At 37.2% G+C, this 14,537-nt stretch overlaps 1 protein-coding gene across 4 annotated transcripts in view; it reads right to left on the reverse strand.

The window, feature by feature from the left end:
* LOC136833407 (uncharacterized) overlaps positions 1–14,030 on the reverse strand; it is a 68,849-nt gene extending 54,819 nt beyond the window's left edge. For all 4 annotated transcript variants that reach the window (XM_067095514.1, XM_067095511.1, XM_067095513.1 and 1 more), the window contains exon 1: positions 13,889–14,030. In XM_067095514.1, the coding sequence (XP_066951615.1) occupies positions 13,889–13,907 (19 nt within the window). In that variant the 5' untranslated portion in view covers positions 13,908–14,030. The remainder of the gene's footprint in view (positions 1–13,888) is intronic.
* Positions 14,031–14,537: the final 507 nt, after the last annotated feature.

Here is a 14,537-nt window from a genome sequence, read left to right on the forward strand (position 1 = left end):
TATATACCTAATTGTATTTATATAATAGAATATATATATATATATATAATATATATATATATATATATATATATATATATATATATGTATATATATATATATATATATATATATATATATGTATACACACACATATATATGTGTATACACACATTTATATATATATACAGATACATGTTATTAGTACATTTACATATATAGTTATATTATTAATATATATATATATATACATATATATATATATATATATTACATATATATATATATATATATATATATATATATATATATATATGCATACATAATATTACATGGGTGGCTCCAGAAGAAAGGCACTTAATGTCCACCTTTAATCACAGAGCCTTACACCCGGAGCTGAATTTAGCACCACCATTTAAATACTCAATGGGAATACATGTATATTACAAATTGAATCCCAAACCCACCAGCTCATGAAGGAAAAGAATTTAAGAATTTCGCTGACGAAATCTGAGCCTCTTGCATTAATGATTTTTTACGAACATCCGTTTCTCTAGAAAGGGAGTGGTCTCGCATAAAAAAGCGGCTTTAGCTATTAGCCAAGTCACCAGCCATCATCTGATGACTCAAGGATGAATACCCGGGCACAAAAAAAAAAAAAAATAACCCGGGCTGCAAGCATAAATGAATTTGGGTCTGGATAATATACAAGTGGGTGTGGTGTATTTGGGACCATATAACTGCAATTTTCGAGATCTGACTCATGCTCACCGTTGCTTATCTGCAATGATCCATTAAGGGGGAAATTTACCGAGCTTTGTTTAAAATAAAAAATGGGAAGATTTTTAGGCGTCAGTGTAGAACCACTGCAGACTGCAATAAACCAAAAAATCTCATTGTAAGTTTCAATAAAACTTAATATTCTAAACTGCAGAGGTAATTGATCTCCTCTTGTTTCATTATGACTAATGACCTGATAACATTTGGTATTTTCTTACGCGAGAGATGATTTTTCAATAACTCAGTATTCATTTGTAACTAACTTTTGGAGAGAGAGAGAGAGAGAGAGAGAGAGAGAGAGAGAGAGAGAGAGAGAGAGAGAGAGAGAGAGAGAGAGAGAGAGAGTTCCCGAAGTTCTTTTCAAACGGGCATAAATTTGAGTCTGTATTCACTTGGAAACATCTAACCATTTTCTACAGTAAAGCTACGGAATTCTCTTCTTACGTCTGTTTCCCTCAGACCTGGGATAAAAACCAAATAATAATTTACTTACAAAAGAACATCAAAATTTGCACCGACAGCCCAATTCGATAACAAGACATCTAATCACTGAACGAATGTAAACGTGTTTGAATAACCTATGAAGTCATTTTTAAGTTACGGGGAAAAAAAGGTCATTTAAGGTCACTTAAAGGTTTGCAAGTGCGGTTGAGTAAAACTCACTTTTCCAGTGACCCGAGTCGTGCGTTACGTTTCTCGTTGTGTGCAACTATTGCTTTTCCAATTATAAAAGTCATTCGCACAAGTATTTGAAGGTAACATTTGTTAGAGGTTGTATACAAATACTGTTTATAGCAATCTATACTGGGCACGGAGAACACTAATACTTACAGTTAGCATTTTTAAGAGAACACATATATGTATACCTTACGAAAGTATTCAGTGTTTGTGTAGGAATGGACTTATAAATGTAACTTACATCATTATTTGGTTAGTGTTTATAAATAATGGATATGAATGATATTAACAGTAAAATTTGCTGTCAGAATTTACAAAAATTAGATATATGGGAACAAATAGTATTTGCAGTAATACGGAAACAAATATCATTTGCAGTAATACGGATACGAATGGCATTGGCAGTAATATGGGTGCTAATGCCATTTGCAGCAAGATTTACAGTTAGAATGTCTAAAAAGAATGTAATTTTTTTATATCGTGATTCTCCAGACTGTCCTTGATATATACTTTTTTACAATTCTGTCGTGGGGTGGCATTGGGGCCAAAACAAAGCGAAGACCGGTTTCTTGCAAAAAAAAAAAAAAAAAAAAACCGTGATTTAAAGACAAAAACCGGAACACTAACTGGAAGACTTTCCGTTATTTGAGGATTTATTGTTATCATCTTGTGACACAGCAGATGGGTATTGTAGAGAGAAGAAATGCACTATCTTAGTAAGGGTCTACAGCTACTCTAGGACTTTTCTTTCTTGTAGAAATCAACAGTACTGGCAACCCAGTGCCTTTGTCTAGTCCAGAGAAGCACGAAAAAGATGGGAGGAGAAAAACGAGTGAGGTTTGGCTAACAAGAAAACGATTGACTCGCTTCTTGAAGAACTGAATGATAATTGTCAGCGAAAACAGGAGCAGGGAATGTTTATTTTAAAAGCTTTGCAGCACTTGGCTTGGCAATTTACAGTTACCGAACAGAGAAATTAGAATAGAACAGAATATAGAGTTTAGGCCAAAGACCAAGCGCTGGGACCTATGATGAGGTCATTCAGCGCTGAAACGGAAATTGACAGTAAAAAGCTTTTAAGGGTGTAACAAGGAGAAAACCTCATAGCTGAGCAATGAATCAACTGTTAGGAGAGGGTGGAGGAAAGTAAGATGGAAGAAAGACAATATGAATGAAGGTACAGTAAATGAATGAAAGGATTACAGCTAGGGGTCAAAGGAGGCTGCAAAGAACTCTTAATATCGCCTATAGAAACCGCATGAGGTGCACTGACGGCACCATCCCCTCTACGGAGAACAGTGAAGTTAGAAGACTACTGGATTTTCTGGACAGAGCAACAACAAAAGATTTATTCAATGTTCTGTTTTCTGTGATGATTGAATGCCCATCACAGAGACGAAACCCGCTGGTACACAGCCTTCATCTTGCTGTGCTCGCCATTGGTTTTGGCAGACATACCTGTTTTGGCTTCTCCTTAAAAAGACAGAGGCGAGAGAGAGAGAGAGAGAGAGAGAGAGAGAGAGAGAGACCAGCCACCCACGTGTAAGACTGGTACAAGATACTGCATCTGTGCACTGTAAAACAGGACGAGTCGGGATACAACTTAAAAGTCGTGGGTATTCTAAAAGCGATCTGGCTTCGATCTAATGAAGCCTTGTGGTGCGTTTCAAAACGGTTCCTTACAAAACGATTATCATCATCATCATCAGCTTTGCTGGAAATCATGACATATAATACTCACTTTCCTTTTTTTCTCGGGAATGTCATATAAAGGCCATGATAGACAGACCTTGAACGCGAAAATGGGTGTCATGCCTGCGGGATCAGTCCTCGAACCTTTACCAAAAAAAAAGGATAGTGTGTCTGCAAGATCCAGAGGCTATCCGGTTACTTGTCCTTCAAATCCTTCACTGGATTCCGCTTCCTAGGCTTCTAAACGGCCTCTACAGAGGTGGTGCTTATGCGCGTATCGATGTCACATTCTTTCAAATAGCATTCCTCTTTGATTCTTCTGCCACCCCCACCCCCTCCCCTCATATCATAGCCACCAGCAACTCCAGTCTTATTGTGACCCATTGCTTTTAGTTGTAGAAGCTTGTGCGTTAACGGCGTCTTGCTTTCAGTCGGTCACCAGTCCAAGCTTGAAGTTAATCAATTTCGTAAATGGAAAACCAGAAGTGTAACAGATATGTTACTTTAAGTTTGCTGACTTTAATATAAACTGTTGTTGGGATAAAGATAAAAAAAAATAAAAAGCTTATGAATTAACGAAGTCCAGCTTTCAGTCGGCCACCAGTCCAAGTACTGACCAGTCTAAAGTTAATCAACTTCATTAATCTAGAAACCAGCAAAGGAACAGATATGCTACTTGAATTTCACTGAATTTAATGTAAACTGTAGTTGGGATGAAGATAAAAAAAAAGACAAAAAACATTACACCGTTACAGGATTTACACTGCTGTTTTATAATTATTATTATTATTATTATTATTATTCAGAAGATGAACCCTACTCATATGGAACAAGCCCACCTCAAGGGTCACTGACTTGAAATTCAAGCTTCCAAAGGATATGGTGTTCATTAGGAAGAAGTAAGAGGAGGTACGGGGAAATACAGAAAGAAGACTTCTCACTTACTAAAAACGAAATAATAAATTAATAAAGAATAGTTTTAGGGTGGTAATGCACTGCATCTTCGCTTGAACTTTTGAAGTTCAAGTGAACATAAACAAGAAACAAAATACCCTTTTAGCAATAAGTGCGCAGACATTGTTCCATAAAACCCCCAAGTAATTAATCGATGCTAGTTTGTCATTAGTCGTTAATTGAGAGATGTGGGAAATAGGAAGCCGAGCACAGCGCAGGGAGGACAGCACGTAATAAGGACTCCTCCTCCAGGGGCGGAAAGTAAGAAAAGGTGAAGGTTAGTTTTTCTAGTGGGAAACGGACAAGTGAACTGGCAAGGATCTAGAGCACTTAAAATGTCAGGGCGTTCGGTTAGTTTTTTACTTTCCTCTCTCTCTTTTACTTACATTTTACTCTCTCTTTTACTTATAATTTCTCTCTCTTTCTCTTTTCATTTCTCTTTCTCTCTCTCACTAACATTTCTTTCTCTCACTCTCTCTCTCTCTCTCCTTTCTGACTACCACATGGGACTTTTTTTTTATCCGGATGCCGAGAGTAACCTTCCAGATTGAGTTGACTGAAATGTCCGCATCTCTTCTCAATGAGGTTCATGCATCTTCAGTCAAATGAGCTACTGCAACTTTTTGCAACATCGTCATCAGAATGTCAGTTGCAGAACGTATACACCTGTTTTTATTAGCTAGTATACATTAGGTTTCAAAACAAACGGCTAGGTACTTGAGGTTTATATGATCTTTTGAAACGAGACCGTAAATATTCCCATAAGTCGTTATGATAAACATCGATTGCGGCTCCAGAGACAAAACAACAAACTGGTCGACGCCTAATTCAGCCTTCATTTAATGCACAGTAAATGAATAAACCAGCGCGGGAAACATTAGCAACTTCATACACCTACACAGAAAAGATCACCATCTGGGCACCAAGCCCCTACACACACAACCTATGATATTTACCTTCCTCCCTCCTAACTTCCGAATTCACCACTCATTTTTTTTCAAATTTGCATAAGCCGACGAGGTCGCTAGCCCCCTATATGTATGTATGTATGTAGATATATTATATACATATATATATATATATATATATATATATATATATATATATATATATACATATATATATATATATATATATATTATATATACTGTACATATACATGGTAACGTTACATGTGGTTAAGATACACACCTTCTCTACCAGAGAACCCAAGAAATTTCAGGTGACGAAACTACTCTAGAATATACAGTGCAATTTAGCCCAGAGGCCAAGCACTGCGGCCTATGAGGTAATTCAGCGCTGAAAGGAAAATTGAGAGTAAAAGGTTGCAAAGGTGTAACAGGAGAAAATCTCGCAGTTGCATTATGAAACAATGCTAACAGAGGGTGAAAAGTGAGATGGAAGAAAGATTGAAAGGAGGTACAGTAAAAGGAGTGAAAGGGGGTGTGGGGGTGGTTGGGGAGGGACACGGCAAAGAACCTTAAGTAACGCCTACAGTGCACCGCGCGTGAGGTGAACTGACGGCGCTACCCCCCAACGGGAGTTATGTCGGCTATGAAAAACGGACCGAAGAAGCTAAGATGAACTCGCAAAAAATCCTCTGCAGAACAGTTATTACGCAGAGCAGTTATACTCAAGTAACTTCAAATGCGATGTCCAAAGTTTTGCAACCAACTAACAAACTTATCTTTTCGAAGGACAGGCAGACAGGCAGGACAATCATGCTTATATCTAACTCGATTACGGTGCTTTTATGTTTTTGCTCCCATTGTTGAGTCACGCAGCTAAGTCTATTTTCAAAATTTGACAAAAAAGAAAAAAAAGTTTTGTAAAGTCCCTGCTTGTAATCTGGACACTCATTAGATCCTTCGTTGGATCATTCGAAACTGCTCTCGGCTAGCACTCTGCAGGGCCCGAGTTCGAATCCGACCGGCCAATGAAGAATTAGAGAATCATTTCTGGGTGATAGAAATTCATTTCGCTATAATGTGATTCGGATTCCACAATAAGCTATATGTCCCTAAGTAACCAATTGGTTCTTTAGCCACGTGAAATAAGTCTCAACCTTCGGGCCAACTCCTAGGAGAGCTGTTAATCAGCTCAGTGGTCTGGTTAAACTAAGGTATACTTAACTTTTTTCCTGTCACTCATTGTGGTTGGATCTTGTCTTCAATTAATATATTTTCAAAAAATTTGGCCAAAAAAAGGAAATCTTTGTAAAGCCCTCATCGTGTTCTGACGCAGTAATTTTGCTTGGATCTTGTCTCCAATTTCGGAAAATTAAAGTAATTTTTTTTTCTCCCAAGATACACATGTGAAATAAAAACAAAGATAGAGCTACGGGAATTTTGTAAGTTTTTAAACGTTGATTTTTTTTTTATTTACACCTTTTTCACCCAAAGTAGACCCTATAAGAAAAGTAAGGTGGAATTATGTTCTTTTATTTGAAAGATTTCTTTATAATGTCGGTCTAATTTAATTAACCTCATTTAAAATCTGTATTATGATGATGACGTTATCAAGTACACAGACACATGACTGACATAGCACATAGTGTAAGACAACTGACTCACTACCAGATATGGAGGTAACAGAAATAACAACGAACCTACAGCAAAAGAATAAAAATAAAAAAATAAATATGAAAGAAAACAACTGAAAGTAATGAGCACCTCCTTTTGTTTACCTTCCTAATTAACCTGATGACTGGAGCGTTAAAACGTTCATCTTTTGAAATGATGGTGTTTTAAGGTTCGAATTCTTTTCAGATTCAAAGAATTAATAACTGGAATATAATATTTAGGCCAACGGCCAAGCGCTGGGACCCATGTTGAGGTCAATCAGTGCTGAAAAAGAAACTGAGAGTGAAAAGGATTTAAAGGTGTAACAGGAGGAAAACCTCGCAGTTGTACTATGAAACAAATATCAGGAGAAGGTGGAAAGTAAAACAGAAGAAGGAGAATATGAATAGAGGTACAGTAAAGGGAATGAAAGGGGTTGCAGCTAGGGGCCGAAGGGACGCTGCAAAGACCCTTAAGTAATACGCACAGTGCACCGCGTGAGGTGCACTGGCGGCACTATCCCTCTACAAGGTCAAAGAATTAAACTGACAGAGTGCAATGGAGAAAGAAGTAAAAGGGGGCGTGAGGGGGGGTAGATTCCCCTGAATTATCCTTTTAATTCGTGCGTAAACTGATATGGTTTATCGTATTTGGCTTAAAAATAAAATTTGCTGGATTTAGTTCAGATGAGTTGAAGAAAACATGAACTGAAGAATAGAACAGAACATAAAATTTAAGCCCAGGGCCAAGTGGTGGTACTTACGAGGCCATTCAGTGCTGAAAGTGAAAATGACAGTAAGGTTTGAAAGGTGTAACGGGAGGAAAACCTTGCAGTTGCGCTATGAAACAATTGTTAGAGAGGTGGAGAGTCTGATGGAAGATAGAGAATATGAATGGAGGTACAGTAAAAGTAATGAAAGAGGTTGCAGCCTGGGGCCGAAGGGACGTTACAAAGACCTTAAGTAATGCCTACAGTGCACCACCTGAGGTGCATTGTTGGCACTAACACCCTACTGAAGAGAGCGAGGGTATCGTGTTAATTGCTGCTTCATTTTTTTCTCCTTTTTTTGTCCTTTTCGTCAAAACTCATTAATTTTTTTTCAGTTCTGTCAATATCCAATTTATTTTTTGCGGTACAACACCACAATTTTTGATGATAAGGAATTATCATCAACTATCAAGAGCAAATATAGACCAACGTTCAATCTGATGGTACCTTTTTACGTTTTTATTTATTTATTTTTTTTTATTTTCTAATAACTGGTATCTCTTTCTGTATTTTGTACTAACTTCTGTAACTTTCAAATGAACACCTTATATTTTGGAAGCTTGAATTTCAAGTCAGTAGACCCTGTTGTGGGCTTCGTCCATATGAATAAGGTTTATCTTCTGAATAATAATAATAATAATAATAATAATAATAATAATAATAATAATAAATAATAATGTAATAATAATAATGTTGTTCAAGCACAAAATGTATCAAGTAAGCCTTTACCGTTCATTTTCTTGCCTTTCAGATCTCTAGTAGAGTTTATCGGCCGTTAACCTTAAAATCTCCTGGACTGCCAACAGTTCCTCAAATGTCAAGCTAACATTTCTAAATTCGTTCAAGTCTGCACCAAGATCGCTACACATTTGGAAAGGGAAAAAGCACGTATGACTTCGTTATTTTACGCCGTTAACCCATTTCTATTGCTGTTGAGTCTGGTATGAATCCATTTCACAGAATACTGTAACAACATTAGGTCGTTTAGCAAAGATAAGTAATTTTATACACACACACATACATATATGTATGTATATATATTAAACTGTATGTGTGTGTGTTTTGGCGGCGATGTTGCGTTCTCAAGGTAGTATCTAATTATGCTAAAACAATTTTTGTAGCAACTTCAAGCACTTTCGATTGCCACTACACTAACAATCCCAGCTATTTAACGAAAGGGCTCTTGTTTTACCATTATTTCCCTTATTTATCAGATAGATTTGTGGAGAGATAAAACTATACAACAACAACTACAAAATTGACGTAAGACTCGCTTTCAAAACAAAAGATACAATAACAATTCTGTAGTAAATATCGGAAGTCATGAATTCATGGTGATAGACGGGACTGACCGCAGTACAGAGACTATTAACCAGTTGACATACAAACGCAAGAGCCTTTTATCAAGAGAAACAGGTTCTACTGTAACTCTTTTAATGCCAGACTACCGCCTCATGTTACTGTCTTGAGGTTTACTAGGTCAAATGAAGAACAAAAAAGGATAATTTCTTAAATTTTTTTTTTTTACTGTAGCAGAGAGCCTAACCTAAAGCCATTCTCCTTGTATTTTATAATTTACTTACATGTTTATCTACTGGTTTATTAATTTTTTTTTCTTTTCTTTCTGTATTTCCTATCACCTTCTGTTACTTCTTTCAAATGAGCACCATATTCTTTGAAAGCCTCAATTTGAAGTCAGTGGCCTCTGTGGGCTTGTTCCGTATGAACCTGAATTACCTTCTGATAATAATAATAATAATAATAATAATAATAATAATAATAATAATAATAATTCATGATCGCGTGAGTTACTAAAATGGTGAAGAAATCCACATTAACGTAAGTGTAAATATGTATTGAAAAGTCATACAAAACGAGAGCTTTCGAGAACCGGCTCGATTCTACTTCTCATTGTGGATTTCTTCGCCAGTAATAATAATAGCATTTTGATCGAATTATGCAGATTTATATGGTCTACCCTATGCCGGTCCGAAGTCCGGTTAAAGGAAGCGTAGCGTAGTTAACGGTCCCGCGTTAATGTATCTTGTAAAGAGGCCCGATAGAGTCGGCAACCGGTCACGATGAGACCCAGAAACCGCAGAAGTATAAGTCGGAGGAGTTCGTGATATCGTTACTGAAGAGGTTAGGTCTACCTTTAATTAACAATTAGACGCTAAGTATGAATGAAAGAGGCGTTCGGTGTCATTATGAAAAATAATGGGTGTCAGAGAGAGAGAGAGAGAGAGAGAACTGCACGATGGTCCTAACAGCTTTAATCGGTTAACCAACGCTTTTTATTCAAAACCACAATGCAATTCTACAAAAAATAAATAAATAAATAATCGCCGCCCACTATGGTACTCACCACTGCTGCTGTTATAATTTAATCTGAGCCAGTCAACTCGACTAATTCGGGCAGTCATAGTACTTCCTGACCTCCAGCCAGTCTCGCAAGAGCGCTGACAAGTGAAATTTTTAACCCTTTTGGTCTGCCTCCAGGTATGGTTCGTTTATAGCAGTTATTATTAGCACTATTATTCAAAATGGCCAGCCACTAAGATGAAAGCGCCGAAAAGGCCTTCAACTTTAGGGAAGAATTTTATTAAAATACACATAAACAAGCAACACGTATAACTAAACAAATAGACAAAAAATATCAGTTCATAAACTGCAGTTGGCAAGTGTTAGGAAAATTAGAGCAATATTTCGAAACTATCCACCGACCAGAAGTTTCAGGCTTCAGTGATTTTCTCCCTCGGTTGACTCATTCGCTCTGATTTCAGGAAGTTTCACATGATATGTCGCTGGTCCACGAGCTGCTCTGACCATTTGTGGGTACAAGGGCATGAGGCTAACAACCTCATGCCAAAAGTCAACGTTTACAACACTAGAAAGCGACTTCTTGTCCCAGGAAGCGTTTAACCTACTAGGTGATCCCAGAACTACGTCAACGTCCATGCATTTCATTACGTTAATGTGATATCGGTCTATCCTTGTTATTTCCTCCTTTGCTCTATTTATTTTCCTGCCTGCCTCCTTTTGGATTGGATTATAAGATTTAAGGCCAAGCGCTGGGACCCATGAGATCATTCTGCGCTGAAAGGGAAACTGAAAATAAAGAAGGTTTTAAAGGTGTAACAGGAGGAAAACCTCGCAGTTTCATTATGAAACAATTGTTAGAAGAGGGTGGAAAGCAAGATGGAAGAGAGATGAATGAAATGAGTTGCAGCTTGGGGCCGAAGGGACGCTGCGAAGAACCTAAAGTAATACCTACAGTGAACCGCATGAGGTGCACTGACGGCACTATCCCCTTAAGGAGACTTTCCTTCTTTCAACATGTGCCTAAACAAACGTTAATGAAACAAGCACCAAACTCCGGCGTTTGATGTGACAGGCAATGGGATACAATGAGACGAAAAAGTCAGCAGAGTTCGCTAATGAATGGGGGAGGTACTAAACAAGTAACTTACTGCCTTGGCCTTGAGTTCTTTGAGGTCATTTGACTATCAATACTTTAGTATGATTTTTTTGGCAGACATGCTTTGATGGTTTCAGGGGACTTTATATTATTTTTAGTTTTTGCCAGGGAATTTCAGTGTTGGCAATTGCTATCAAATGTTCTACAATAATAATGATAAATGAATGCATATGGCTTGGTATATCTACTACCGTATAATAATAATAATAATAATAATAATAATAATAATAATAATAATAATAATAATAATAATAATAATACATACACAAAAATAAAAAAATTCATTTATAAATATCGACAAAACATAAAATTGGCACAACTTTTACACAAGATAAAAGAAATTTTATGACTAATACAGTACAAAGAATAAGTACTGAAAACAAATGACAATAAATGCTGGCCTGTATGCTGATGGAAAATTAGAATTTATGCCGAGTGATATGCAAAATAAAAGTGTGAGGGGGAGCTAATTGTTAAATGCTACTTAATCTAAATTGGATAATAAGCCTGTACATACATAAGTATGTATGTATGTGTATGTATATATATTTATAATATATATACATACAGTATATATATATATATATATATATATATATATATATATATATATATGTATACTTGCAGTTTCTGCAAAGACAGGAGCTAGTACAATATACTTTCCCCAAAAGATATTCTTAACGAGTCCAGCAGAATGGAGGCGGCAATTCTCAAGCGTTCTCCACCCTGCCGACGAGGACAAGTTTCTTATTTTGGCGAGCAGACTGAACAAAGGCGTTCACTCCTTACATCTATTAGACAATCAACTTTATCTACGGTTTTTCCAGTTTTTTATTAGTAATTTCTTTGTGAAGTCACTGCCGATTTCGTCAGGAACGATGATCACAGCTGTTGTGACGTCACTATAGTGTAAAAGCCAGTCGACAATCAATCAGTCGTATGTTGGGCATAGACTGATCATGGAAGATCACCAAAACTGAATTAAGATGGAATATAACATTTAGGGCTGCTGAAGAGCAAGAGGCCGTGCCAGCACAAGGCTGGCTGAATCTGGATAGATAGCAACAACTAGCCTATCGATATCCAATGGAAATGATACGTGTGCCGATTTATCCTAGGCCTAACTGAAACCGGGCATAAAGTTTTGACAAATTTGGGTGTCTTTCCCATAGGAACCAACATAACGGCAGGCCTGCCTCTCGAATGATAATGGTAACAGAAAAATGAGCTTCAACCCTACAAATAATATGGTCAATATCATAAACGGCGTCAATAACTTGCCTGGAAATACGAGGAACAGCTAAATAATGCGTTACGTATTTATCAATAAAAAAAAAATAACTAACACCACATTTTCATGTCTGTGCAGTGCTAAGGAGACAGGGGGTGACCGCATTACCAATGAACAGAATAGAATATAGAATTTAGGCCAAGGGCCTATCGCTGGGACTTATGAGATCATTCAGCGCTGAAACGGAAATTGACAGTAAAAAGGTTTTAAAGGTATTACAGGAGGAAAGCCTCGCTGTTGCACTATGAATCAATGGTTAGGAGAGGGTGGAAAGTAAGATGAAAGAAACAATACGAACGGAGGTGCAGTAAAGGGAATGAAAGGAGTTGCAACTAGGGGCCGAAGGGACGCTGCAAAGAACCTAAAGTAATGCCTACGGTGCACCACATGAGGTGCACTGACGGCACTACCCTCCTACAGAGCCATTATCAATTGAAACCTGGGGTGCAGTCATTTTGGGTTGAAATTCTGTATACGACTTTTATGATTCAGGTCAGGCTATAGGAAGGAAGGTCTAGGAAATGAGCCGTGGGTTAGGTTACGGAAAATGCCAGGGGATGCCAATTCCTCTATATGTATACAGTCAGGTGGAACCGGACACCTTAGGTTAAGTTATGCCACAAAGCCAGTTACAGGGATACATCCTGCTAAGGTAAGTAGGATGATTACCTAACTGGCCTTGTGGCATTTTTGTCCTTAATAATGAGTTCTGTAACTGGTACTGATTACAGACATGAGCTAGGCCGATGTATTATTCTGTCTACTTATCCTGTAGTCTGTTCATCTGGGAAGAAATTGTCCTGTGGTCTATGCATTTGGGAAGAAATTACATTGTGGTCTGTGCATTTGAGAATGAATTATCCTGTGGTCTGTGCATTTGGGAAGAAACTATCCTGTGGTCTGTGCATATGGGAAGAAATTATCCTGCGGTCTGCGTATTTGTTAATAAATTATCCTGTGGTTTGTGCATTAGGAAGAAATTATCCTGTGGTTTGTGCATTAGGAAGAAACTATCCTGTGGTCTGTGCATTGGGAAGAAATTATCCTTTGGTCTGTGCACTGGGAAGAAATTATCCTGTGATTTGTGCATTCAAATATCATACTGTTACTATAATCGGTGCTTTATCAAATTAACAGTAGAAGCCTAGTTAGGCCTAAAATGAAGCATTTCTTTTAAATAAAACTTTGGGCAATTAAATAAAATCCTATTACAAAATAGTATATCAGACTTTTAAACCTCAAAATGCTGAGTAATAATAACCTATATAATTATCTTTACGATCAAAAAAGACAATTCTGTATAAATAGACCTATGAATACATCTTTATAGTCAAGGTACTTAATTCAATCTCGACCAATCACGCAACATTTAAAAGCCCTTTTAAGATTGGTTTACCTCAAAAAGTTTCACTTTCTTTTTCTGTTGAAAGAATTTATGATTCTAAGAAATAAGTCATTTGTATAATTATGTTCCTACCAATCTTATGAAAACGGATGAAGACAAAATTAGCCAATTAAATCATATTGAGAAGTTAGGCCTATCTAATGGAAAAAGTGTCCTATTTAAAGGTGTTAAAAGTTAGGCCTCTAACTTTTTAAACTAAAAATTTCACAATTTGGACAAAACCGCGATTGTTAACACTGCAATGAAAAGGAAACACGACCCAATCACTCCAAAGTTATAAAAATATTAAAAGTTAATTCACCTTTCCCAAGAGGAGCCATCCCTAATTCGCGGGAGAACGCGCCTTACTCCAACACTGGTCAAGTGCCAACTGATCCTCCCGGCAACTTATGAAGGCAACTCCACCACCACCATCACCAAAGTCAGCCCCCGTCAGCTTCTACTTTCCACGCACGGGAATTTGGAACCCCACTTCATCGAGCAATAGGGCACTCTTATGAATCATATTTTACTTGAAAATACACCATAAATATGTCATTAAACGACTCTTCTGAGTGGCTGCTAGAAAAAAAAAGGTCGCCGGTCAACTTCTGCTTTCCACGCATGGGAATTTGGAACTATTCTATCACGCTATAGGGCATAAAGTCCATTTTATTTGAAAATATAGGATAAACTACTCCAACAGTAAACGCCGGAAAAAAAAGACTCGATATTGCGATCTCATTTTAGAGCACTGAAGAAATTCAAGTATCAAAGTATTAGATAAAATCCTCTTACATAATAGTAAAACCGACTTTTAAACTTCAAAACTAAAAGTTATTCACTTTCGCGGGCAAAAAGGGGGCGGGAAATAGCATAGACTTGACTCTCTCATCTCGTTCAAGGACGTCAGGAAATTCGCTCCTTCTTGCTTCTTGAAACCACAATGTCCACCTACTGACCTCCACCGC

The sequence above is a fragment of the Macrobrachium rosenbergii genome, chromosome 51, assembly GCF_040412425.1.
Source record: "Macrobrachium rosenbergii isolate ZJJX-2024 chromosome 51, ASM4041242v1, whole genome shotgun sequence".
Taxonomy (NCBI): Eukaryota; Metazoa; Arthropoda; class Malacostraca; order Decapoda; family Palaemonidae; genus Macrobrachium; species Macrobrachium rosenbergii.